This window comes from Entelurus aequoreus, linkage group LG06 (genome assembly GCF_033978785.1).
Source record: "Entelurus aequoreus isolate RoL-2023_Sb linkage group LG06, RoL_Eaeq_v1.1, whole genome shotgun sequence".
Classification (NCBI taxonomy): domain Eukaryota; kingdom Metazoa; phylum Chordata; class Actinopteri; order Syngnathiformes; family Syngnathidae; genus Entelurus; species Entelurus aequoreus.
In genome coordinates, this window is record NC_084736.1 from 76,677,971 (window position 1) to 76,705,840 (window position 27,870).

At 36.9% G+C, this 27,870-nt stretch overlaps 2 protein-coding genes across 4 annotated transcripts in view; one reads left to right on the top strand and one right to left on the bottom strand.

Annotated features, from left to right (window-relative positions):
• Positions 1–1,501: 1,501 nt before the first annotated feature.
• smad2 (SMAD family member 2) lies at positions 1,502–22,833 on the bottom strand. 2 transcript variants are annotated; one of them, XM_062051572.1, is made up of 11 exons: positions 22,629–22,833; positions 18,381–18,703; positions 13,615–13,704; positions 12,247–12,440; positions 11,605–11,739; positions 11,303–11,377; positions 10,813–10,869; positions 10,537–10,749; positions 8,747–8,884; positions 8,354–8,498; positions 1,502–2,838 (listed from the first exon to the last, which is right to left on the bottom strand). In XM_062051572.1, exons 2-11 carry the CDS (start codon positions 18,614–18,616, stop codon positions 2,715–2,717), a joined length of 1,407 nt encoding a protein of 468 aa, XP_061907556.1. In that variant the 5' UTR covers positions 18,617–18,703; positions 22,629–22,833; the 3' UTR covers positions 1,502–2,714. The 2 variants fall into 2 exon arrangements, with proteins under 2 accessions (XP_061907556.1, XP_061907555.1); XM_062051571.1 differs by having other exon boundaries at positions 1,503–2,838; positions 18,381–18,731.
• Positions 22,834–27,366: 4,533 nt separating this feature from the next.
• lrp13 (low-density lipoprotein receptor related-protein 13) overlaps positions 27,367–27,870 on the top strand; it is a 31,032-nt gene continuing 30,528 nt past the window's right edge. Inside the window, exons 1-2 of one of the 2 annotated variants that reach the window (XM_062051573.1) lie at positions 27,367–27,522; positions 27,606–27,761. In XM_062051573.1, the coding sequence (XP_061907557.1) occupies positions 27,462–27,522; positions 27,606–27,761 (217 nt within the window). In that variant the 5' untranslated portion in view covers positions 27,367–27,461. The remainder of the gene's footprint in view (positions 27,523–27,605; positions 27,762–27,870) is intronic. The other variant, XM_062051574.1, reaches the window with a different exon arrangement.

Sequence of the window (27,870 nt, forward strand, 5' to 3'; positions counted from 1 at the left end):
ACAATAAGGGAAGAGCAAGAAAGTGTTGTATTTCTATATTTCATAGACACATTAAATACAATACACTTTTAACACCAAACGTCCCAGTGAGGGGACACATTTTGCACTTTTCTTTAAGAACGTGATCACATTTGAAGAATTTTATAAGCCAATGACATCTATCTGACATTAAATCTCTCGACCAAGCACAAAAACGCTGCGGCCATGTTTTCATTTTTTCAACAAAAAAAAAAAAAAAGATAAGATGAAAAGCATATTGCCAAGCCTCTGGAATCAATAATCCATTGCAGAAAACTGCATTCTGTTGTATTTTTTTTTTACAAATTATTATTTTGGAGAAAAAAAAGGTTTTAAAAGAGGGTACAGAACTACGGAGCCCCTAAAGGGACATGGGGGGAAAAAAAATGTATATATATATATATTTTTTTTTTAGACATGTATATCGTGCGCACGAGAAACTTTTTATGAAGTTATAAAAACAAAAACTTTTTTTAAGACATGTATCTCGAGAGTTTCTCGTGTGCACGATATACATGTCTAAAAAATTTTTTAAAAAAATCTAATGCGCACGAGAAACTATCCGTGCACACGAGAAAGTTTTTATAAAGTTATCAAAAAACAACATTTTTTTTAGATAGTTTCTTGTGCGCATAAGATAGTTTCTCCTGCGCACAAGATACATGTATCTCGTGCGCAAGATAGTTTCTCGTGTGCACGATACATGTCTAAAAAAAAAGGTTTTTTTTTATAAAAAAAAAACAAACAATTTTTTTAGACATGTATCTCGTGCGCAATAGATAGTTTCTCGTGTGCAAGAGATACATGTCTAAATAAAATTAAAAAAAATTGTAATTATTTTTTTTTTATAACCTTATAAAAAGTTTCTCGTGCGCACAAGAAAGTTTTTATAAATTTATCAAAAAAAATAAAAACATTTTTTTAGATAGTTTTTTTTGCGCAGGAGAAACTATCTCGTGCGCAAAAAAACTATCTAAAAAAATGTTTTTATTTAGATAAATGTCTAAAAAAAAAAAAAAGTATAATTTTTTTTAGACATGTATCTCGTGCACAAGAGATAGTTCCTCGTGTACACGAGATACATGTCTAAAAATATATATATATATTTTTTACAACTTTATAAAAACTCTCGTGCGCACGAGATACATGTTTAAAAAATAATGTTTTTTTTATAAAAAAAAAGTTATAAAAAAAATAATTTTTTTTAGACATGTATCTCGTGCGCAAGAGATAGTTTCTCGTGTACACATGTCTAAAAATTTTTTTTACAACTTTATAAAAACTTTCTCGTGCGCACGAGATACATGTCTAAAAAAAATGTTTTTATAAAAAAGAGTTATAAAAAAAATATTTTTTTTTTTAGACATGTATCTCGTGCGCAAGAGATAGTTTCTCGTGTGCAAGAGATAAATGACTAAAATAAATCGTAATTACAATTTTTTTTTTTTTTTTATAACTTTACAAAAAGGTTCCCATGCGCACGAGATAAATGTCTTTAAAAAAAAAAAAGAATTATAAATACATTTTGTTCCCCCATGTCGCTTTAGGGGCTCCATACAGAACATATGGAACAAATGTTTTTTCACTGGGACAAAGAGCTGTTACTGGAAACAAATTCCAGCTGAACCGTTGGGGCTAAATGAAGGAATAATCCAAGCCTTCCCGGTCAGTTTTTCAAACAGCCCCGTTATTGAAAATATTACTTTAATAGAAAATGTGAATGACAGAAATGTTTAAGGTACATTTATATATAAAAATACATGATAATACAAAAAAGTAGCAAAAAAATTGGGATATAGGCTAAAAACCGATGATGAATACTCGCCAATACCTTCAACTAATCCTGGGGAGACAATTCAAGGCCTCTCCTCGTGTTGTGTCATAAAGAAAACAAACTCTTGCTAACAGCGGATACTCTCTGGTTCCTGCCCAGTGCACCCTGCAAACCCAGTTTGTAAACCGGGATGTAAGGTGAGATGCAAGTCAACTTCATAGTGGACACGAAATACTGCCATATAATGACAAAAAATTATCAAACATACTGAGTTTTCAGTTTGTTTGGGGTTTTTTGGATTTAGAAACCAACATTCCTATTCGTCATTTAAGTATGTCTTAGAACGACACAAAAGTTAAAAACAAAAAAATGGGGGTAGGTCAAGCCTAGCAAACAGTGAGGTCGATTTCATCAAATTTTATAAAAGTTCAACTACACGGTCACTTTTTTTCCCCCCCACCGAGCAAACTGACCAAACTCACGGGCCATGTTTCTCAGAGAAACAGAAAGGTCAGTGCTCGTGACAGTTGGTGCGGGCTGTACTAGAAACTCTTGACAGCGCGCCAGCGATTTTCAACACTGAGAAATATTCTAGGTTTTTTTTTTGGTATTTTTCCCTACTTCCTGGACAAAGACACTTTTCTTTTGTACCACAAAATGATCAAATATTAATAAAGGATTTGGGGGGGGGAAAGCAATTGAACAAGGTGCATGACAAAGATGACTAACAAAGTGCCAAATTGTTTACTGAAAAATCTGTTTGTGTGCGTGTGTAAATGTTTAGAAGTATGTGGATCAAGGTCACAAATACAATGAAGTATATGGCAACAAACAAATTTGCTGGGTTTCCTTGATAAGACCCGTTATTAGAACTGATCTTTGTATTTTTTTCTTTTTGGGGAGGGTGAGGTTCCTTTGTTATCTAGGACATACTGGAACAGCGTGCAGAAGGGGAACCCATCTGAGTCAGAACCTTGTCTAGCCACTGTAGAGGACCGTTCAAATGCAACTCGATCCAGCAAGGCGTGCTTGTAACAGTCTGCCTCCTGTGAAACAAAAACATTTAATAAATGTAGTGTAGTGTCTCGCAGGGCTGCACTTATCAATCATTCTAGTAATCTATTGATTAGTTTGATTAATCGGATAAAACACTCTTTACAGCCTCAATGCGTATTTTATGGAAAATAGTTGAAATAAACACAATTTTTCTACTTTCTACATTTTTTTTTCTAATAAAAGTACATCATCTACATGGACTTTGCACTTTTAACATGTGTGCCTTACTAAAGTCTGTGTTTGCCTATACCAGGGGTCAGCAACTCGCGGCTCTAGAGCCACATGCGGCCCTTTAGCGGCGCCCTGGAGATTTTTCAAAAATGTATGGAAATGGAAAAGAAATGGGGCGAAAAAGGTTTTTTGTTGTAATGTGGTTTCTGTAGGAGGACAAACACGACACAAACTTTCCTAATTGTTAGAAAGCCCACTTTTTAGTATGTTTGTGTTTATGCTTCACTCATGAGAGTATTTACGAGCGGCGTTTTGTCCTACTGATTCAAGCGGCCCTTGAACTCACCGTTATGTGGACTGTCACTCAACAGTTTGTTTGTATCCGTAACTTTGTCCGACGCTGTGTTTTATGCCAGTCTCATTTTGTCCACCGAACGTTTTATACTGTGCACGAATGCACAAAGGTGAGTTTTGTTGATGTTATTGCATGACTGCAAGCTAATTGATGCTAACATGCTGTTTTTGTTGTAATATGGTTTCTGTAGGAGGGCAAACACGACACAAAATTTCTTAATTGTTAGAAAGCCCACTTTTTAGTAAGTTTGTGTTTATGTTTCAATTATGAGAGTATTTGCGTTGCAGCGTTTTGTCCTACTAATTTAAGCGCCCTTGAACTCACCGTTGTGTGGACTGCGACTAAACAGTTTGTTTGTATCCGTAACTTTCTCCGACGCTGTGTTTTATGCCAGTCTCATTTTGTCCACCAAACGTTTTATACTGTGCACGGATGCACAAAGGTGAGTTTTGTTGATGTTATTGCATGACTGCAAGCTAATTGATGCTAACATGCTGTTTTTGTTGTAATATGGTTTCCGTAGGAGGGCAAACACGACACAAACTTTCCTAATTGTTAGAAAGCCCACTTTTTAGTATGTTTGTGTTTATGCTTCACTGATGAGAGTATTTGTGAGCGGCGTTTTGTCCTACTGATTTAAGCGGCCCTTGAACTCACCGTTGTGTGGACTGCAACTCAACAGTTTGTTTGTATCCGTAACTTTGTCCGACGCTGTGTTTTATGCCAGTCTCATTTTGTCCACCGAACGTTTTATACTGTGCACGAATGCACAAAGATGAGTTTTGTTGTTGTTATTGCATGACTGCAAGTTAATTGATGCTAACATGCTGTTTTTGTAAGAGGACAAACACGACACAAACTTTCCTAATTGTTAGAAAGCCCACTTTTTAGTATGTTTGTGTTTATGCTTCACTGATGAGAGTATTTGTGAGCGGCGTTTTGTCCTACTGATTTAAGCGGCCCTTGAACTCACCGTTGTGTGGACTGCGACTCAACAGTTTGTTTGTATCCGTAACTTTCTCCGACGCTGTGTTTTATGCCAGTCTCATTTTGTCCACCAAACGTTTTATACTGTGCACGAATGCACTAAGGTGAGTTTTGTTGATGTTATTGCATGACTGCAAGCTAATTGATGCTAACATGCTGTTTTTGTTGTAATATGGTTTCTGTAGGAGGACAAACATGACACAAACTTTCTTAATTGTTAGAAAGCCCACTTTTTAGTATGTTTGTGTTTATGCTTCACTGATGAGAGTATTTGTGAGCGGCGTTTTGTCCTACTGATTTAAGCGGCCCTTGAACTCACCGTTGTGTGGACTGCGACTCAACAGTTTGTTTGTATCCGTAACTTTCTCCGACGCTGTGTTTTATGCCAGTCTCATTTTGTCCACCAAACGTTTTATACTGTGCACGAATGCACTAAGGTGAGTTTTGTTGTTGTTATTGCATGACTGCAAGCTAATTGATGCTAACATGCTGTTTTTGTGGTAATATGGTTTCCGTAGGAGGACAAACACGACACAAACTTTCCTAATTGTTAGAAAGCCCACTTTTTAGTATGTTTGTGTTTATGCTTCACTGATGAGAGTATTTGTGAGCGGCGTTTTGTCCTACTAATTTAAGCGGCCCTTGAACTCACCGTTGTGTGGACTGCGACTCAACAGTTTGTTTGCATCCGTAACTTTGTCCGACGCTGTGTTTTATGCCAGTCTCATTTTGTCCACCAAACGTTTTATACTGTGCAAGAATGCACAAAGGTGAGTTTTGTTGATGTTATTGCACGACTGCAAGCTAATTGATGCTAACATGCTGTTTTTGTTGTAATATGGTTTCTGTAGGAGGGCAAACACGACACAAACTTTCTTAATTGTTAGAAAGCCCACTTTTTAGTAAGTTTGTGTTTATGCTTCACTGATGAGAGTATTTGCGAGCGGCGTTTTGTCCTACTGATTTAAGCGGCCCTTGAACTCACCGTTGTGTGGACTGTGACTCAACAGTTTCTTTGTATCCGTAACTTTCTCCGACGCTGTGTTTTATGCCAGTCTCATTTTGTCCACCAAACGTTTTATACTGTGCACGAATGCACAAAGGTGAGTTTTGTTAATATTATTGCATGACTGCAAGCTAATTGATGCTAACATGCTGTTTTTGTTGTAATATGGTTTCTGTAGGAGGACAAACACGACACAAACTTTCCTAATTGTTAGAAAGCCCACTTTTTAGTAAGTTTGTGTTTATGCTTCACTTATGAGAGTATTTGTGAGCAGCGTTTTGTCCTACTAATTTAAGCGCCCTTGAACTCACCGTTGTGTGGACTGCGACTAAACAGTTTGTTTGTATCCGTAACTTTCTCCGACGCTGTGTTTTATGCCAGTCTCATTTTGTCCACCAAACGTTTTATACTGTGCACGAATGCACAAAGGTGAGTTTTGCTGATGTTATTGCATGACTGCAAGCTAATTGATGCTAACATGCTGTTTTTGTTGTAATGTGGTTTCTGTAGGAGGGCAAACACGACACAAACTTTCCTAATTGTTAGAAAGCCCACTTTTTAGTAAGTTTGTGTTTATGCTTCACTGATGAGAGTATTTGCGAGCGGCGTTTTGTCCTACTGATTTAAGCGGCCCTTGAACTCACCGTTGTGTGGACTGTGACTCAACAGTTTGTTTGTATCCGTAACTTTGTCCGACGCTGTGTTTTATGCCAGTCTCATTTTGTCCACCAAACGTTTTATACTGTGCACGAATGCACAAAGGTGAGTTTTGTTGATGTTATTGCATGACTGCAAGCTAATTGATGCTAACATGCTGTTTTTGTTGTAATATGGTTTCTGTAGGAGGACAAACACGACACAAACTTTCCTAATTGTTAGAAAGCCCACTTTTTAGTAAGTTTGTGTTTATGCTTCACTTATGAGAGTATTTGTGAGCAGCGTTTTGTCCTACTAATTTAAGCGCCCTTGAACTCACCGTTGTGTGGACTGCGACTAAACAGTTTGTTTGTATCCGTAACTTTCTCCGACGCTGTGTTTTATGCCAGTCTCATTTTGTCCACCAAACGTTTTATACTGTGCACGAATGCACAAAGGTGAGTTTTGCTGATGTTATTGCATGACTGCAAGCTAATTGATGCTAACATGCTGTTTTTGTTGTAATGTGGTTTCTGTAGGAGGGCAAACACGACACAAACTTTCCTAATTGTTAGAAAGCCCACTTTTTAGTAAGTTTGTGTTTATGCTTCACTGATGAGAGTATTTGCGAGCGGCGTTTTGTCCTACTGATTTAAGCGGCCCTTGAACTCACCGTTGTGTGGACTGTGACTCAACAGTTTGTTTGTATCCGTAACTTTGTCCGACGCTGTGTTTTATGCCAGTCTCATTTTGTCCACCAAACGTTTTATACTGTGCACGAATGCACAAAGGTGAGTTTTGTTGATGTTATTGCATGACTGCAAGCTAATTGATGCTAACATGCTGTTTTTGTTGTAATATGGTTTCTGTAGGAGGACAAACACGACACAAACTTTCCTAATTGTTAGAAAGCCCACTTTTTAGTAAGTTTGTGTTTATGCTTCACTCATGAGAGTATTTGCGAGCGGCGTTTTGTCCTACTGATTTAAGCGGCCCTTGAACACACCGTTGTGTGGACTGCGACTCAACAGTTTGTTTGTATCCGTAACTTTCTCCGACCCTGTGTTTTATGCCAGTCTCATTTTGTCCACCAAACGTTTTATACTGTGCACCAATGCACAAAGGTGAGTTTTGTTGATGTTATTGCATGACTGCAAGCTAATTGATGCTAACATGCTGTTTAGGCTAGCTGTATGTACATATTGCATCATTATGCCTCGTTTGTAGGTATATCTGTGCTCATTTAATTGTGTGTCTAGTTTATTCTTCCATGTTCTATCACACATTATCTGTGTGTAATACTGGTTGCATTTCTTATAGTTATTTGTGAGCCATGTTGTTCCAGACCACAGCAAACGTTACCTAGCTTGCAGAGATTGTAATAAATCCATTAAAAGAAGACAGCCTGCTGTTTTTTTAACTTGGACACACGCATCTATACCTTTGGCCATTCTAAGACAGTTATTTCCAGGAGTTATCTCACCCTCTGAGAAGATTTACTAATGTTTTCCAATGTTTAGAATAAATATTACATTTCAACATTTCTGTGAACAAAGATTTGCGTCAGCCTGCGACACATAGTTATTTTGATAGTACGCTAATATAGCTAATAGAGACAATTACGTCATAACACTTATATAAGGTTTTTAATTTCTTGCGGCTCCAGACAGATTACTTTTTTTGTATTTGTGGTCCAATACGGCTCTTTCGACATTTTGGGTTGCCGACCCCTGGCCTATACAGATTACAGTACGGGTCCCCAACATTTTCCGCACCAGAACCGGTTTAAAGTCAGCATTATTTTCACGGGCCTTCCACGTGTGGCAGATAAACACAGCAAAAATAAGTGCATGACAAATACAAATCACCGTAACACTGAATTAACTCTGGCCTTTTGTCCTTTGCAAAAAAAGTTCTCCAAAGGCTTTAGTTTTTAACTAATTTTCGCTTGTAGTGAGCTTATTTTACAGCTTACGTATCTGATGCGTTATAGGTGATACGTGATCGCTTGGATGAAGACCAGTCTATGGTGTACCCTATTTCTCGCCTTAATTTACCCGCAACCCAAATGAGAATAAGCTGTATAAAAAAATGGATGGATGGATGGATGGATGGGCACTCTACACGGTCGAGATTGTCCATTTTTATTAGTTGCACTTAAACAACTTGAAGCAACATAATATAAATCTAAGCTTTTTTCTAATCAAATGAATAGATTACAAGTTGCAGCCCTTTCCCTTTGCAGCTCTTAATAAAAGCTGTGATTCAAATTATGTGGTCCAAACACTACTTGCGTTCATTTCAACATCTCTATATTCATTTCCGTTTGAGGTTATATAATACAGCTCACCTGTACTCTGCTCCCCAGCCTTTGACAAAGCTCATTCGTATGGTGCACATCCTCGTGAGTTGGTACACAGCCTCAAACCCCTGGTTGACTGACTGAGCCAGCAGAGCAGCAAATTCCTGATTGTTGAAGATTTTTAAATTACAGCCTGAAGGGGTAAAGATGCACACATAAAAGTGATTGATGAGTATGTGTTTGGGATGAAGAGAATGGGTTAGACTTTATCATTCATTTCATAACGAGTACATTGACTTTGACTGAAGGGTTGATTTTTTAAATGTTAAATATTATTTATTTATAAGGTCTTCTGAACAGAGCAGCATGAGAATATAGAATATAGAAACTTAACTAAAAACTTGGGACATTTAGATAGGACTGACAGCTTTAGCAAGTTACCTGGTGGAATTTTACACACTGTTGCTGGATGCCATCCATACCGCTGATTGCAGTTTGGACTCTGTACAAAGATGGCGCTATCACTCAGACACTCAGCAAACACTTCCCCACCTATGTAGTAGAGTCGAACTCCTCTTCCTGGATGCATAAAAACAAAAATGCATTTTCCATTCATCTATTTTCTACCGCTTGTCCCTCTTGGGGTCGCAGGGTGGGCTGGAGCCTATCCCAGCTGCATTTGGGTGAAAGGTGGGCTCCACGCTGGACAAGTTGCCAGCTCATCGCAAGGCCAACACATATAGAATGACAACATTCACACTCACACAGTAGGGCCAATTAAATGTTGCCAATAGACTATCATACACTGAAAATAGTTAGAAATAGGGGTGTAACAGTAAGCAAGGTCAATATGTACTAGAGATGTCCGATATTATCGGCCGATAAATGCTTTAAAATGTAATATCGGAAATTATCGGTATCGGTTTCAAAATTATCTGTATCGGTTTCAAAAAGTACAATTTATGACTTTTTTAAAACGCCGCTGTGTACACGGACGTAGGGAGAAGTACAGAGCGCCAATAAACCTTAAAGGCACTGCCTTTGCGTGCCGGCCCAGTCACATAATATCTACGGCTTTTCACACACACAAGTGAATGCAAGGCATACTTGATCAACAGCCATACAGGTCACACTGAGGGTGGCCGTATAAACAACTTTAACACTGTTACAAATATGCGCCACACTGTGAACCCACACCAAACAAGAATGACAAACACATTTCAGGAGAACATCCGCACCGTAACACAACATAAACACAACAGAACAAATACCCATAACCCCTTGCAGCACTAACTCTTCCGGGATGCTACAATATACACCCCCCGCTACCCCCCTCCACCTCAACCCCGCCCCCCCACCCACCTCAACCTCCTCATGCTCTCTCAGGGAGAGCATGTCCCAAATTCCATGCTGCTGTTTTGAGGCATGTTAAAAAAAATAATGCACTTTGTGACTTCAATAATAAATATGGCAGTGCCATGTTGGCATTTTTTTCCCATAACTTGAGTTGATTTATTTTGGAAAACCTTGTTACATTGTTTAAGGCATCACAACAAAATTAGGCATAATAATGTGTTAATTCCATGACTGTATATATCGGTATCGGTTGATATCGGAATTGGTAATTAAGAGTTGGACAATATCGGAATATCGGATATCGGCAAAAAAGCCATTATCGGCCATCTCTAGTACAGTATGTACTATGGTTTTAAAGTCCCACTTTGGTTTGTTTCAGCACAACAAGGGAACAAAAGCATAGCAAAGATGCTTAGTGGACATTTTGCCTCCTCTCAGAGCAGGCTTCACCAGTTAATGCTCTCAGAGGTAGGACAGCTATAGTCTCTGGTTGAGTCGTGGCGAAGCGCATTCATTTGCAGTGGAAACGGACACGTTGACAAGAATGCAAACGCATTGTGCATATTCAACGTATTTATTCTCTGAAATCGGGACACCAGTCTTTAGGCTCAGCCTCCTCCTTGGTGTTATCACTAGCCATGACTCCCACTCGCCAAATGCTGGACTGCATTCTAATTGTTTACCGAGTGGATGCCTGACACGAGGTACACTTCCTGTCCCACACTTTAATTGAGTACCATGTGCCTCTGTTCCAAACCAAAGGATCCTTCCTGAGAAATCAGTTTACAAATACATGTACTGTTACACCACTAGTGATAAAGAATCTTTGCAGGACCTGTTTTTGTGTTGGAAGGCGTTTCCTTTTAGAGACTTACCTATATGCCTCCGAGTCATCTCCACAGTGGCATTCCTGTTGACATTCGACAGTAGGCCCAAGCAGAATCGCTCAGAGTTCGATGGGTCTGTAAACCCGTCTACCGTCAATGAAGGCTGTGAGGCGTGGAACGTCTCGCCGACGCGTTGGTTGAGCTCATAGTAAGCTATTGAGCACCAAAAGGCTGGTTCCGAGTAAGTCACGGGTTGCAGATCTACAGAGAGATTGTTGTGTGAGGAGGCTGAGGTATCAGTTGAGATATGTGCCTGTGTCTTACCCATGCTGTGATTGACAGGTGACAGAGTGCTGCTGGGAGACAGCTCTGCTGGAGAACCTGGCACAGGACAAGACATCAAAAGACTTAGCTGCACACAAGTGATCGCAAGTGATGGATCAGACTTTCAATATCACAAGAATAAATTACAAAAATCATGTGGCTAACAAAAAAACAATCATCAAAAGTACATGCAAAATTCCTATTGCACGATTTAATGATCATATGAAACTAGTGTAAGAAAATGTGATGAAATAATAATTTTCATTCTGTTTTGGCCAATGTGCTAACCCTCTACAAAGTTGTGTGCATAGTAACAGTTTGTTTATGCATAAACTTTGGAATTGCATTGACTATACGAATTAAAATATTCAAATTAAACACAAAATAGTTCATTAAAATAACAATGCAAGTGGTGTTCTCAAAACCTTGCATGGTACTGTACGTTTCCCAGCAAGACATATGTCCTATCAAGGCACAAGCAGCAGGGTACCTGTATCCATGCTTTGATTCATCTGTTGATCGCTGGCCTCCCCATCCTCACTTATATAGCCTGGTGGAGGGGTTTCTGTTCAATTGATTACAAGGCACAACAATGAAATTACACTTTAAGCAGCTAAGATTTAGTATAACATTAAGGTGTTCTTATCTCATCCATTTCACTATATTCAAATTCAATGATTACATTTATACTAACCCAACAAACAATGTGTTCAAATTGTTAACTAGAGGGACAAATCAAAACTCTAAAAAAGTTGAATTTTAAGGAGAAAACAAATACTAGTTTAACCTCACCTGGTATGTAGTTATTTGGAGGCTCAATTCCTGCAGGAAAGTTTGTGTTCTCAGGTATGGAATGAGTGTAGTCATCTAGAGGCGGCAACTCTGTCAGAATTTCTGAGTGTCTTGGCACAAGAACCGGAGGCAGAACTATGACAAATGAACGTTGATTGGAGCTTGGTTAGTCTCGTTTCAACAATTAATTTATAAAAATACATATATACTCTTAAAAAAAAAAAGATATGTATGAAAATATAATCTGGCCTTGGTTGGGTGGTTTTAAAATGCTATCTCTTTTAGAAGACACACATCCACAGTAGACCTCACAGTTTCCCCTTTACTTTGACACCAGGATCATTTAGTAGACTGGTAGATAACATGTAGGTTAATGCAGAAATACGTTTTTAAAAACATATTTAATAGAGATATTTATTATAAGCCACCTGATTTCAAATTTGAAACACACAGGCTTTAGTTAGGATTAAAATGTTCTCAACAATGTGCATCACAATTATTAAAATAACAAAATAGTGGTTGTGGAAAGATGTCATGAACACTTTAAGTTTTCAAATAAACTACACCCATCTAAGACGAGGACATGCATGGAGAAAATAAACTTTTTTAAGTATAAACACAAGCTCTACAGAGCTGTCTCACCTGGGGTCTCCACCCTTTGATAATGGTAAGGGTTGATGCAGACCTCATCCTTCTTGAGGTGAAAGGCATACTCGCAGGCCTCGATTGCACGCAGTTCATGGTGGCTATGAAGGTCTGGCCACCGCCACAAACGGCAATAGATAACATGGGGAAGCCCCTTCCTGTGGGAGACCTGCATGCGGCCATCAAGAGATCTGAATGGATGGCAAAAGGCAAAGGTATGAGCGCATGGCGGAGACAGGTGAGAGGGAAACATACAGTATTAGTACAGTTCTTGTTCTGATATCATTATAGTTAAATTGACAGCTGTGTTTATTTAGTAAATAGCATCTGGCTGTTAAATTATCTACATTGGCTAACCTGCACGATCAACTTTTCTTACCTATTGGTACCTGTTTTTGTGTATTTGGGATCTGCAGAAGTCCCGAAAATTTGAAATCAAACCATGGAGGCATGGCGGAGATATTTATGAAACAATGTTGCCTTCCATCATACTTCTTCCAAATGAGTTGTTTGGAATTTGCACAACTTGTGACTTTTTTCCAGCATGTTACATCAGCAGATATCTCCATATATGGTAGAGATTTACCGGAAAATCTTTGTGCGAGTCCGTCATTGTAGTCAATAAGTTCCTTATTTTTCTCTATCCTCTTGTTGTGAGGCAGACTGGTTCGTACACGCACTTACATCCTGCGCTGTTGCCATTTCTAATACAAAGAAGCGTATAGTTTGAACGTAGATCAGTAGACTTGATATGGAAGCAATACAAACTACAACATGGCTGACAGGGAGAAGATGCAGTCAAAGTGGAGGCACATAGATAAAACCACCCACAAAACGGCGCATGCTGAAGAGACGGTCAGAAAGCGGCTTGAAGGTGGTATATAAAACATAATGTATGCACATTTTTGACCGAAGAACAACCAGTACATGTTATGCAGACCACAAGGAAGTGTTTTAAATGTTAAAAAAAAAAATCTAAATATAGCCCTTTTAGGTTTCATTGACACTTCTTATATACAAGTATATTTTGCTGCTATTAGTTATATTAATATTAAATTTAAATGCACATAAGATGCAGACATTGTGTTTATTTCATCAGATGACAAAATAACAAAATATTGTACTTGTGTATGTCAGGAATTAATCTAAAGCAAGGCACTTCAAAGTCAAAATTATTTTCCGGAAAATTCCCCTTATTTTCAAATGCAAATGTTGACAAATATGCCCACAGAATTAAAAAAATACATGCATCATGGCAAATTATGCAAATTAGACACCCCCAGCCCTCCCAAAAACCCACTGTCACAGATAGATGGCACCCCTGTGGGACACAATGAACATCATGCAAAGGTTTTTAATACTCACCTTGTTTGGTCAGAGTAGCTGTAAAGGCCTGATGTATCCCATTGTTCTATAGTGTTTGGTGAACTCAGTCCCCATATTTCTGAGCAATTGCTGCGCACAGAAAACAAAAGAAAAATCAAAAAGCAGAAATAACACAAAATATTGCAGATAAATGATAATAAATGTAATTTGAACATTATAAAGCCATCTATTATCTGTCATGTGAGACAGAATAAAACAAGTACTACTACCATATCTCATATTTGACCAGTGGCAATGTCTTAATCTTATAATATTATGTACTTAATTTGTAGTAAGGGTAGATTCTAAAGAAACTAATTCAATTCTAGGAAGCCAATGAATTTGTACGAAGAGAACGACGAAGCCTTGGACAATTATCAGGTGACAAGTAAGACGTTATCTACAGATGTACAAACATGTGAATGATGCCAGCCTATCAGCTAGGAATGAATGTGTTAACATTGTTCCCACTAAACATGAGTCTGGTCATCAAGGTTGGATGTCTGATACACAGAACATCTCTTAAATGACCTCAGGGATTTTATTGCCCTGTAGCGTATGCTTTGGTAATTATGCAATTGGGTAGTTTTTTTTCCCGGTCACAATGGTAGTATTCCATATTTCCCAACATCTCTACATACAGTGGATCCCCGCCTATTTGGGATTCAGCATTCATGGGACCCGCATATTCATTCCTGAGAAGACCAATGTCGTTCACCGGCCATGTACTAATATGCAACAACCTGACAAAAGTGTAAGAGGCAGCAGCAGGACTAACTTTTGGCAAGTCAACTTTGTCACAATCCAACCTCAAACCTTTCTTGGTCATTACTGGAATTACTACGGGAAGTGTTGAATATGTAGACGCGGCATTGGAGGAACGCCTGCATCATCGTGGACTCTTAGCACGGAGCGGCGTAACACAACTAGTAGTTTTAGAGGGAGATTGAGGCGGTGCCGCAGGAGATGAAGCACATTTGTTGCAGTAGCTAACAACCAGGCTGAAGGCTAGACCATTTCTTTGCTTTATTGAACGATCTTTCATGATCATCTATCAGTGATGAGCACCTATACATTTTATACCAGACCTGGGCATTCTGCATGCCCTTTGTGCGTCCCTGTCCGGCCCGCGTGAGGCCAATCATAAATTACAAAATAAATTTTAAAAAGTATCTATGTCGAGTGTGCAATACAACGGTGCGGCTTTTGTTTTGAAAAGCGTTATTTGCATTACTTCCGGGTGGACGTATGCTCGTGCGCGATTGTGAGTGAATGTGAACAGCGGCAATCACAAATTACAAAATAAATTTGAAAAAAACACCTATGTCGTGCGTGCTTTACAACTGTGCTGCTTTTATTTTGAAAAGTGTTATTTATGTGCGTATGTCTGTGTGTAACCTGTGAGTGAAGGGGCACAGCGACAAGTGATGCCCGGTTACCCCCGAGACGCTAAAAAGAGAAAAGTTGATGACGAATGCTGTGTTTTCAACAAGACATGGACTGCCAAGTATTTCTTTACAGAAATTAAAGGTAAAGCCGTGTGCTTAATTTGTGGTACACAGGTTGCTGTGTTTAAAGAATATAATTTGAATCGCCACCACACAACGAAGCACGAGGAAAAATACCGGAATCCGTCTGATGAAGCGCGCACAAGGGAGGCGGATGCGTTGATGGTAAAACTGCAAACCCAACAAGGACTTTTTGCCAAATTTCACACCCCCAGAGATGCAGCCGTCAGGACAAGTTTCGTCATTTCTCACAAAATCGCCAGAAAAAGTAAGGAGTTTTCTGACGGCGAGTTTATTAAGGAGTGCTTATTGGACTCTGTTGCGCTGATATGCCCGGAGAAGAGGGGCGCATTTGAGAATGTGTCACTCTCCCGACGCACTGTAACGAGGCGGGTTGAGACCATCGCTGGAAACTTGGAGCTTCAGCTGAAGAACAAAACGGCCGACTTTGACTGTTTTTCGCTGGCTTTGGATGAGAGCTGCGATGTACGTGACACCGCCCAGCTGCTCATCTTCTTAATGTGGGATAACTGCAGACTTTCAAATCACGGAGTAGCTGGCAGCCATGCAGTCAATTAAATAAATAAATGATAAATGGGTTGTACTTGTATAGCGCTTTTCTACCTTCAAGGTACTCAAAGCGCTTTGACAGTATTTCCACATTTACCCATTCACACACACATTCACACACTGATGGCGGGAGCTGCCATGCAAGGCGCTAACCAGCAGCCATCAGAGGCAAAGGGTGAAGTGTCTTGCCCAAGGACACAACGGACGTGACTAGGAAGGTAGAAGGTGGGAATTGAACCCCAGTAACCAGCAACACTCCAATTGCTGGCACAGCCACTCTACCAACTTCGCCACGCCATCCCAAGAGACAATCATAGGTAATGACTTGTTCACATAGGTAAATGCGTGTTTGGACATGTTAGGACTGAAATGGGACAAGCTGGCAGGTGTGACAACAGATGGTTGTCCAAATCTGACGGGGAAAAATGTTGGACTTTTAAAGATGCAGGATAAAGTGACAGAAATTGACATTTTTGCATTGTATTATACATCAGGAAGTGTTGTGTAAGACAGTGTTAAAAATAAAACCATCAAAAGCAATCTGCTTTTGTATAAAGTTAAAGGCCTACTGAAAGCCACTACTACCGACCACGCAGTCTGATAGTTTATATATCAATGATGAAATCTTAACATTATAACACATGCCAATACGGCCGGGTTAACTTATAAAGTGACATTTTAAATTTGCCGCTAAACTTCCGGTTCGAAACGCCTCTGAGGATGACGTATGCGCGTGACGTAGCCCGGCGAACACGGGTATGCCTTCCACATTGAAGCCGATAAGAAAAAGCTCTGTTTTCATTTCATAATTCCACAGTATTCTGGACATCTGTGTTCGTGAATCTGTTTCAATCATGTTCATTGCATTATGGAGAAGGAAGCCAAGCAAGCAAAGAAGAAAGTTGTCGGTGCGAAATGGACGTATTTTTCGAACGTAGTCAGCCACAACAGTACACAGCCGGCGCTTCTTTGTTTACATTCCCGAAAGATGCAGTCAAGATGGAAGAACTCGGATAACAGAGACTCTAACCAGGAGGACTTTTGATTTGGATACACAGACGCCTGTAGAGAACTGGGACAACACAGACTCTTACCAGGATTACTTTGATTTGGATGACAAAGACGCAGACGTGCTACTGTGAGTATGCAGCTTTGGCTTTTTTTTGCGTATGTACGTAACTTTTTTAAAATATATAAGCTTTATGAACCTTGGGTTAGGTGAACGGTCTTTTGGGCTGAGTGATTGTGTGTGTTGATCATGTGTTTGAATTGTATTGGCGTGTTCTATGGAGCTAGGAGCTAGCAGAGGAGCTAGCATAACACATACCGTACCTACGTGCGCGTCACGTACGTAACTTTTTAAAAATATATAAGCTTTATGAACCTTGGGTTAGGTGAACGGTCTTTTGGGCTGAGTGATTGTGTGTGTTGATCAGGTGTTTGAATTGTATTGGCGTGTTCTATGGAGCTAGGAGCTAGCAGAGGAGCTAGGAGCTAGCATAACAAACACGCAGGTGTTATTATGCAGGATTAATTTGTGGCATATTAAATATAAGCCTGGTTGTGTTGTGGCTAATAGAGTATATATATGTCTTGTGTTTATTTACTGTTGTAGTCATTCCCAGCTGAATATCAGGTACCGTGAGTATGCAGCCTTGGCTGCTAAACATTCGATAACTTGACCGTATGTGCGCGTCACGTACGTAACTTTTTAAAAATATATAAGCTTTATGAACCTTGGGTTAGGTAAACGGTCTTTTGGGCTGAGTGATGGTGTGTGTTGATCAGGTGTTTGAATTGTATTGGCGTGTTCTATGGAGCTAGGAGCTAGCAGAGGAGCTAGGAGCTAGCATAACAAACACGCAGGTGTTTTTATGCAGGATTAATTTGTGGCATATTAAATATAAGCCTGGTTGTGTTGTGGCTAATAGAGTATATATATGTCTTGTGTTTATTTACTGTTGTAGTCATTCCCAGCTGAATATCAGGTCACCCCCGGCTCTCACAGCATCTTCCCTATCTGAATAGCTTCAACTCCCCACTAGTCCTTCACTTGCACTTTACTCATCCAGAAATCTTTCATCCTCGCTCAAATTAATGGGGAAATTGTCGCTTTCTCGGTCCGAATCTCTCTCACTTCATGCGGCCATCATTGTAAACAATAGGGAACTTTGCGTATATGTTCAACTGACTACGTCACGCTACTTCCGGTAGGGGCAAGCCTTTTTTTTATCAGATACCAAAAGTTGCAATCTTTATCGTCGTTGTTCTATACTAAATCCTTTCAGCAAAAATATGGCAATATCGCGAAATGATCAAGTATGACACATAGAATAGATCTGCTATCCCCGTTTAAATAAAAAAAATTCATTTCAGTAGGCCTTTAAGTTAGGTTAAATGAAATTATTATTATTATTATTTATCTTACGGTATACCAAAAATAATTTGAGCAAAATTTATTTGAAATATTGTCGGTGTGGCCCTCCAGCAGTGCTCGGGTTGTTCATGCGGCCCCCGATAAAAATTAATTGCCCACCCCTGTTTTATACGTTAAAGTCTGTGGGTAAAGCAAAATAGAGAGATTAGAGTGCAAAGAAATTCGCATTTTTGGGGACATCCATTATTTATGGTTTCTCACCTAGGAGATGGGATCTACTGTATTTTATGAGGATGACAAGAAAACATTACCTGGGAATAGTGACACACTTGGTGTTGCAGTTCTGCGTGGTGATGGCTTTCTCCAGCTCGTCGAGCTGGCCTGTCTTCTTCAACTTCTTTACTAAGCTCTTCACAGCCTTCTCGCACCATTTCTCTTCGTGGCCGTTGGGTTCTCCCACACCAGCGCCGCCTGGGCCGTTGGTTGACTTCTTCCAGCCCAAAAGCCTCTTCACCACAGGTGGAGTAAATGGCAAGATGGAGGACATCTTGGCTGGGCGACCCAGAAGTCTCCACAGGACTCAAAATGAACTCTCTCTCAGGAGGTACACAAGACCCTTCCACCACCTCCGAGACTAAAACGTCAGAGAAAGAAAGTCAACTCTGAGGATACAGGACAAACACAGACACATATACCATTAAAAAAGTAAACATTCAGAAATACACAAGACTTTTCAAAGAAAAGGTTGGAAAAAATAGGCGCTAAATATATATTTTTTTTAAATCAGAAGATTTATTCATTTTATGTAATGTCCTTATAGTGGAGAACTGTACCTGTACCTTTCTACTGTTTTGATTAGCATAATAAAACGTGTTTTTTGCTTACAATATAAAGCAGTTCATATATGGCTTCTTGCCTTTATGTTTCAAATAAAATGTTCACAATTAGTTGCCTTCGGACATGTTAAACAACAAAAATTGTCTGAAACTTGAACCTAGACTCCCTTAAAAATGAGATGCTACATCTTCTTGGGCTATTCTCAATATACAAATTCAAATCTTTCCTGGGTTTTTTCATACGCTTCACACCACATTATGAATGACTATTCTGCAAGAGGCACGTTTTTCTTCTGCATCTTGCATTAACCATCTTGATCTTCATTGAATATCAAACAATAAGTAGTAGTAAGTTTTCATTTCCACAGAAGACATTGGAACATTGTTTTGGTGTATTTAAAATTACGACATGTTACTAAAACCAACTCAAACAATTGATTAAAACATAATAAAAATTCAGTCATTTTGGGAAGACATATTGAATATATTAGGGGTGTAATAATTATTTGATTAATGATTTATATAACTTACTTCAACTACATCGATGTGTCTTCAGCAACTTTGCATTCCGGAATACAGGTTTCTATGAAACATTGTTTAAAAAGGAAATCGATCTTAAAAAAAAACAACAAAAAAACATTGTATTTAAGAACAGCAAACTTTATATGAAGTTTAACACTTTTAACGTTAAAGACGTTAAACATTATTCAAGTCTGTCTGCCGTCTGTGACGTCATCGCCGTCGGTCGGTAAAACAAGAATGGCGGATAACTACAGCGACTGAGAAAGGTCACAACAAATGCAAACGCCACAAGACATTATCATACATTACAATACAACAACTTTCAGCTACAGCAAGATAGCAAATACAAATCCCACACTGATATGAATCCACAATAATATGAATCCGCAACACAACTTTAAGTTAATTTTTAATATAAATAATGAATTACAAAAGCAAGACTAGGCAGGTAACTCTACTGTTAAAATGTTGGTTACTGTACTTTAATAAAATAATCTTAAATACAGAAAATGCTCTGTTTAATTCAACCTAAGGTGCTGCGTGCACTTTATTCAAACAAGATGTGAAAATAATGGCCATTAATTGGTGTTTATATCCATAAATCATGAATTCCCTTACAAGAAATAACAGGCATATAGGAAACTTCACCTGCAGTGTCCAGTAGCCAGTATTTATTTCACATTGACTGATCTGTTTTTGCTAAAAAGTTACTGACTCGATTTCAAATGAATTAATTGTTTCACATCGTTGCATTCTAAAGACATGATATTGTTACTGAATCCTATCAGCAACCACAAATTCTGAAAAGAATCGTTACACTCCTAGTATATATTTCATTAGAATGTCATCTTCACTGTCAACAGGTTGTTCTTGTAGTGTTTTATATTTGGAAATAAATCTGTGGAAAAACTTGTCCACTGCAGATGACAAAAATTACATTACTGGGGTTATTTATTATTAGGAGGTTAATGTAACTTGTTTAGTTTGTCCGCAAAAAAACCCACAAAAAGTTAGCTTGTCCGAACTGCAAGAACAGTTAGCATCACTTTGCAAGTTATTGAGAGACTAAAAAAATTAGCTGACTGGGGTTATTCTAAAGCCATTTAGAGATTTGGTTGCGCCTAATTTTTTATATTAATAATGAATTACAAAAACAAAACTAAGCAGGTAAATCTACTGTTAAAATGTTGGTTACTGTACTTGAAATACAGAAAATGAGAGCATGAGTGTTACCTCTTTTTATTTCAAACTAAGGTGTATAAGTATAAGACAATATTTTCTTAACAGTATAATTGTAACCAGGAATAAGTCTTCAAGTAACAATATTCAAATACTAACATTGTTGGGTAAGACAGAATTTGGTTTTATTCTGAATCCAGTGAAACAGATTGGTGGTTGTAGCTGATATAAAGACTTTCAGGTGTGTATATATGTTTATGTTTAAGTATTTGGCAGACGCTTTTATCCAAAGCGACATACATAAAAAATACATACAAAACAATCACTGTAAACATTATCATTTACGGGAAGAATGTAATACAAAATATCAACACAAAGTGTCAAGACAGAATAAACTCTCTGCTGCTGCAGCAACAGAGATACAGTCTATAAGATATATAGATATATAATGTATTTACACATTGTTTTTATGTAGGATATACACATGTATATATAACCTAATCATATTGTTTCTTTAACTTAAAAATAGCTGACCGTTTTTCCCCCCCTTCTCCGGGATTATATTCCCAGTTTTGATCTCGGACTTCTGGTCACTTATAGCAGTGTTTTTCAACCTTTTTTAAGGCTAGGCACATTTTTTTCATTTAAAACTCCGGAGGCACACCACCAGCAGAAAACGTTAAAAAATGAAACTCCACCAGGTCCTCCTCGTGCCTTATTTGGAGTTTGTTGGTGTTTTCATGAGTACAGTGCTTTAGTTCTTGTCTCGTGCTGTTATTTTGGTGTGTTCCTGTAGCAGTTTCATGTCTTCCTTTGAGCGCTATTCCCCGCACCTGCTTTGTGTTAGCAAGCAGGGCTATTTAAGTTGTTGCTATTCTTCATTGTGGGGACATTGTTGATTGTCATGTCATGTACGGATGTACTTTGTGTACGCCGTCTCTGCTCCACACGCTGCAAGTTTTTGCTGTCGCCCAGCATTCTGTTTCTGTTTACTTGGTAGCCAGTTCAGTTTTACTGTCATTTTACATAGCCATCCCTTTGCGTCATTGCCTTTTCCTTTCCCTTTTGTTCATTTTTGGCTTAAGCGTTATATACCTTTTTACCTGCACGCTGTGGTCTGCATATTGGGATCACAGTTCTACAGCAGAGTTCTACACAGCATGGGCACTAAGGAATGGCACAGTATTTGCAGATTATAATTATTGATTTGCCAAAAAATATTTTTTGGACCAATTAGGTGAAGTTTCATAATTCCCCACGGCACACCAGACAATATCTCACGGCACAGTGGTTGAAAATCACTGACTTATAGCATATAAGAATACTCTATTACTGTTAAGCAAACTATGAATAATAAAACATGTGTCCTTTATCATAGCTACACATGACAAAAAAACCGCGTGAAAATCAGTGGTATTCAGTGAGGTAGAAGGAAATAAAATGAGCTGACAGTTCATTGCTTCTGCCAAATGAATTGCACTGAGTGGAGCGGATCACCACTCCAAGATGGCGGCCGCGCGTCTCGTCAGCGCCAGTAGGCAGTAGCGCTCGATGCTGCGTCTACTTATAGGATGTTTATGGGCATAACTACATGCTAGCTAGGTGAGCTAATGTTAGCTTAGCTACAGGCTAGCTCGGTGAGCTAATTGTAGCATAACTACATGCTAAATGGGCGAGCTAATGTTAGCATCACTAATGCTAACTAGGTGAGCTAACGTTAGCATACTACATGCTAGCTGCCAGCTTGTTATCAAAATCCTTTTGTTGCCAACCAATAAACACAAGCAACACTCTTATGCGCGTCAGTCATTTTAATTTAAGGACACCCCTTAATAAAAAACTACGACTCAACTGGTCATTGAGATCAACTTTAAATCAGCCGAGCTTTAAAATGTTAGTTTTAAAGCCGCATCCAAAGTGATATTAGCAGGAAAGAAGGAACTATTTTAAAGTCCCGCTGGCTAGCGGCGCTCTAGCATCACATACATTCTGTAAAGTCAGATAATCCCTCACAATACTCACCAAACCGCCAAACTCCTCGCTGTTGTAGTAAAAGGGCGGAAGAGTCCGATAAACGTTGGAAATAGAAGACAATAGCAAGGGAATGTTGTTATATCGCCGACATTGACAAAAGCTTGCTGTGTTTTTTTTCTCTCTCCCAAGTTGCTAGCAGTGCGACTTGTGCTAGTTAGCCATGTTAGGTAGACCGGAAGAAGACAAGAAGCCTGATTGGTCGACACCAGTTCTTAAACTCAACTCGCGTTGTGATTGGAGGATGGCGTGATGACGCTGGTTGTGGCTGTTGAACGTAAAAACAGGATGGATTTATATTCATAAATGTAAGTTTCACTATACCCGACCTGTTTTTTGTGCCCTTTAAAGTAAAGTTCTAATTATTTCTTTAAAGGCACAAAAAAACAGGTCGGGTACTGAGAAACTTACATTTATGAATATAAAACTTCGCCAATAGTATAATGAGGTTGCAAAGGTAAAATTCCTTTTAAATGTGTTTTTTCATACAGTGGCTGCAGTGCCCTCTGCTGGTTGTTCAGGGGAGTGTGTAGGTCACATTTATTTGTGCATCTGGTTTGTGGGAGGAATGTCTCATCGACACAAAAGCAAAAAAGTAGGGACGTCCGATAATGTTGTTTTTTTTTACCGATATCCGATATTCCGATATTGTCCAACTCTTAATTACCAATACCGATATAAACCGATACCGATATATACAGTTGTGGAATTAACACATTATTATGCCTAATTTGGACAACCAGGTATGGGGAAGACAAGGTCCTTTTTAAAAAAATAATACAATAAAATAAGATAAATAAATAAAAAAAAAATTATTGAATAAAAAATAAAGTAAAACAATACAAACACAGTTACATAGAAACTAGTAATGAATGAAAATGAGTAAAATTAACTGTTAAAGGTTAGTACTATTAGTGGACCAGCAGCACGCACAATCATGTGTGCTTACGGACTGTATCCCTTGCAGACTGTATTGATATATATTGATATATAATGTAGGAACCAGAATATTAATAACAGAAAGAAACAACCCTTTTGTGTGAATGAGTGTGAATGGGGGAGGGAGGTTTTTTGAGTTGGTGCACTAATTGTAAGTGTATCTTGTGTTTTTTATGTTGATTTAATAAAAGAAACAAACAAACAAAAAAACTATACCGATAATAACAAAACCGATACCGATAATTTCCGATATTACATTTTAACGCATTTATCACCTCTACAAAAAAGCGATCCACATATAGTTATTCAATACAAATACAAATACAAAATCAAGCATATTTATAGTAAAATCTCAAAAATATATTTACAAAATACACCTTTATTTTGATAAATTCTTGATTTATTTATATGTCACATTTTTATATTTATACATTTTATTTGTATATATTTTCAAATCTCAAAAGTAAATTTACAAATACGCGTTTATTTATACAAGTTATTTATTTATTTGTATATCACATTTGTATTTGTATATTTATTAATATATGCATATGTATTAATATCATATTGATATATATATATATATATATATATATATATATATATATATACATATATATATATATATATATATATATATATATATATATATATATATATATATATATATATATATATATATATATATATATATATATATATATATATATATATACATATAAGTTGATGTGAGACAATTCTACTTCCATATGAATCCAAATAGCACATCTTTAGAACAATTAAGACAACAACAGTTAAAATAAAAAATTAGAACTCTGCACTCTGTTTATATATATATATATATATATATATATATATATATATATATATATATATATATATATATATATATATATATATATATATATATATATATATATATATATATATATATATATACATATATATATATATATATATATATATATATATATATATATATATATATATATATATATATATATATATATATATATATATATACATATATACATATATATATATATATATATATATATATATATATATATATATATATATATATATATATATATATATATATATATATATATATATATATATATATATATTGCATTCTATTTTAGTTACTTTATTGAGTTTACAACCCCCTGGCACTGTTTTGTACTGTTTTTGTACTTATTTTGTACTTATTTTGATTATTATTATTTCTCAATTGTTTGTAAATGTTGCAATTTATAAATAAAGGTTTATAAAATTAAAAAAAAAAATTAAAAAAAAACCAGTATGGATTTATCTCCACAGTATTCATGACAAAGTTGTGCTTTTGTTTTAAAGATGTGATATTTGGATTTACACTGTATGAAAAAAAAATTGAAAATTAATTTTACCCTTGCAACCTCATTCTACTATTGGCTAAGTTTTATATTCATAAATGTAAGTTTGTCAGTACCCGACCTGTTTTTTGTGCCTTAAAAAAAGAATTAGAACTCTACGTTAAAACACTCTCTGCCTATAACAAACAAAAAGCTGTGAAAACTATAATGCTGTGTTCCAAATTTTAATTATTTACTGAACTTGTGTGAGCCTATGGCTTTGCACTCTGTTTTATATATATACATATATATATATATATATATATATATATATATATATATATATATATATATATATATATATATATATATATATATATATATATATATATATATATATATATATATATATATATATATATATATATATATATATATATATATATATATATATACATATATATATATATTGCATTCTATTTTAGTTACTTTATTGAATTTACAACCCCCTGGCGCTGTTTTGTACTGTTTTTGTACTTATTTTGAATATTATTATTTCTCGATTGTTTGTAAATGTTGCAATTTATAAATAAAGGTTTATAAAATTCAAAAAACAAAAACAAAAAAAAAACAGTATAGATTTATCTCGACAATATTCATAACAAATTTGTGCTCTAGTTTTAAAGATGTGCTATTTGGATTTATATGGAAGTAGAATTGTCTCACATCAACTTATACCGATTGTATTGTACCATATGTCCCGGCAAGAAATCTGCGTTCAAAGAACTCCGGCTTATTAGTGATTCCCAGAGCCCAAAAAAAGTCTGCGGGCTATAGAGCGTTTTCTGTTCGGGCTCCAGTACTATGGAATGCCCTCCCGGTAAAAGTTAGAGATTCTACCTCAGTAGAAGCATTTAAGTCTCATCTTAAAACTCATTTGTATACTCTAGCCTTTAAATAGACCCCCTTTTTAGACCAGTTGATCTGCCGTTTATTTTCTTTTCTTTTCTACTCTGCTCCGGGGTGGACCGCTAGCCTGTCCATCGGATGGGGACATCTCTACGCTGCTGACCCGTCTCCGCTCGGGATGGTTCCTGCTGGCCCCACCATGGACTGGATTTTCGCTGATGTGTTGGACTTTCACAATATTATGTCAGACCCACTCGACACCGAGGATGTCGTTGTGGCTTGTACAGCCCTTTGAGACACTTGTGATTTAGGGCTATATAAATAAACATTGATTGATTGATTGATTGATTGATATATATGTATCAATATTATATTAATACATATGCATATATTAATAAATATACAAATACAAATGTGATATACAAATAAATGAATAATTTATATAAATAAACTCGTATTTGTAAATATATTTTTGAGATTTGAAAATATATAGAAATAAAGTTTACAAATATAAAAATGTGACATACAAATAAATCAATAATTTGTATAAATAATTTGTAAATATATTTTTGAGATTTGAATATAAATATGCGTGATTTTGTATTCGTATTGAATTTGCATATGCGGATCGCTTTTTTTTGCTTTTGTGTCGGTGAGACATTCCTCCCACAAACCAGATGCACAAATAAATGTGACCTACACACTCCCCTGAACAACCAGCAGAGGGCACTGCAGCCACTGTATGAAAAACATTTTTTTAAAGGAATTTTACTAGGGCTGTGAATCTTTGGGTGTCCCACGACTCGATTCAAAATCGATTCTTGGGGTCACGATTCGATTCAGAATCGATTTTTTTTCAATCTAACAAAATTCTCAATTTTAAAAACTATTTTTTAAATTTTTTTTTTAATGAAAACAATACACAACAATACCATAATAATTCAATACCATTTCAAAACAAAACCCGACCCAGCAACATTCAGAATAGCAATAAACAGAGCAATTGAGAGCAATTGAGGACACACAAACATGACACGGAACAATCTAAAAGTAGTAAGACAAAAATGAATATTATCAAAATCAAAAATCAAAAAAAAAAAAAAAAAACATTTTTTTTTTTTTTTTTACATAAATAAATACAATCATGTGTGCTTACGGACTGTATCCCTGCATACTGTATTGACCTATATTGATATATAATGTATATATTGTGTTTTTTATGTTGATTTCATTAAAAAAAATAAAATAAAAAAATTTTTTTTTTTTTTTTTTTAATTTTTTGTGCGGCCCGGTACCAATCGGTCCGCGGACCGGTACCGGGCCGTGGCCCGGTGGCTGGGGTCCACTGGTTTAGATGGCCGAGAAGTAATGGAATAGAACGATTAAACAAAGACCAGTTGTTGTTTTTTGAGAAATCAAAAGCAAATAAAAACAAGTCAAGTTATTTAAATGAAGACTTGAACCCAAAGTGTATTTTAACACAAATAAACATCATATATAAATAATAATGACGTCATACTATTTTAGCTCCTCCCCTCACCTGTGTCCTTAATTAGGGTGCATTGCAATCACCTGCACCCATTATAAAACCCTTCTGTGTGGTGTGCGCAAGGGTCTGGCCGGTTTTATTTTAAATGTTGTGATGGCTGTATATTTATGTCTTTGTGCAGTGTTGTTGCAGTTCACAGGCTCCTTGCAAGAAGGTGAGATTGAAAAAGTCCAGGAATGTCGATGTCAGTTGAGTTTTGTTTGACTTTAATGCATAATCGCTTGTTTTTTGTTTTAGTAGTTTCATCTGAAAGCAATCCCTCAAAGTGCAACAGAGGGTTCGTGTTCTGCAGTGATGGCTCGGAGTGTGTGTCCCGCAGCCATGTGTGTGATGGGGAGCCTGACTGCAGTGATGAATCCGATGAAGAGGATTGTGAACTATATTGCAATGACGGTACTGCTCTCTTGAATATAGCTTTTTTACTTCTTCATTGGATACACTGCAAAAACTGAAGTCTAAGTAAGATGAAATATCTCAAATAAGGGTGATATTTGCTTATTTT

Coding starts and splice junctions, on each gene's coding strand:
- smad2 (XM_062051572.1), bottom strand. CDS start 18,616: ATGTCCTCCATCTTGCCATTTACTCCACCTGTGGTGAAGAGGCTTTTG. Junction 11,740..12,246: donor TCAAAGGGTGGAGACCCCAG/GTGAGACAGCTC, acceptor CATTTGTCATAG/TTCTGCCTCCGGTTCTTGTG. Junction 11,378..11,604: donor TCCAAATAACTACATACCAG/GTGAGGTTAAAC, acceptor TCAATTGAACAG/AAACCCCTCCACCAGGCTAT.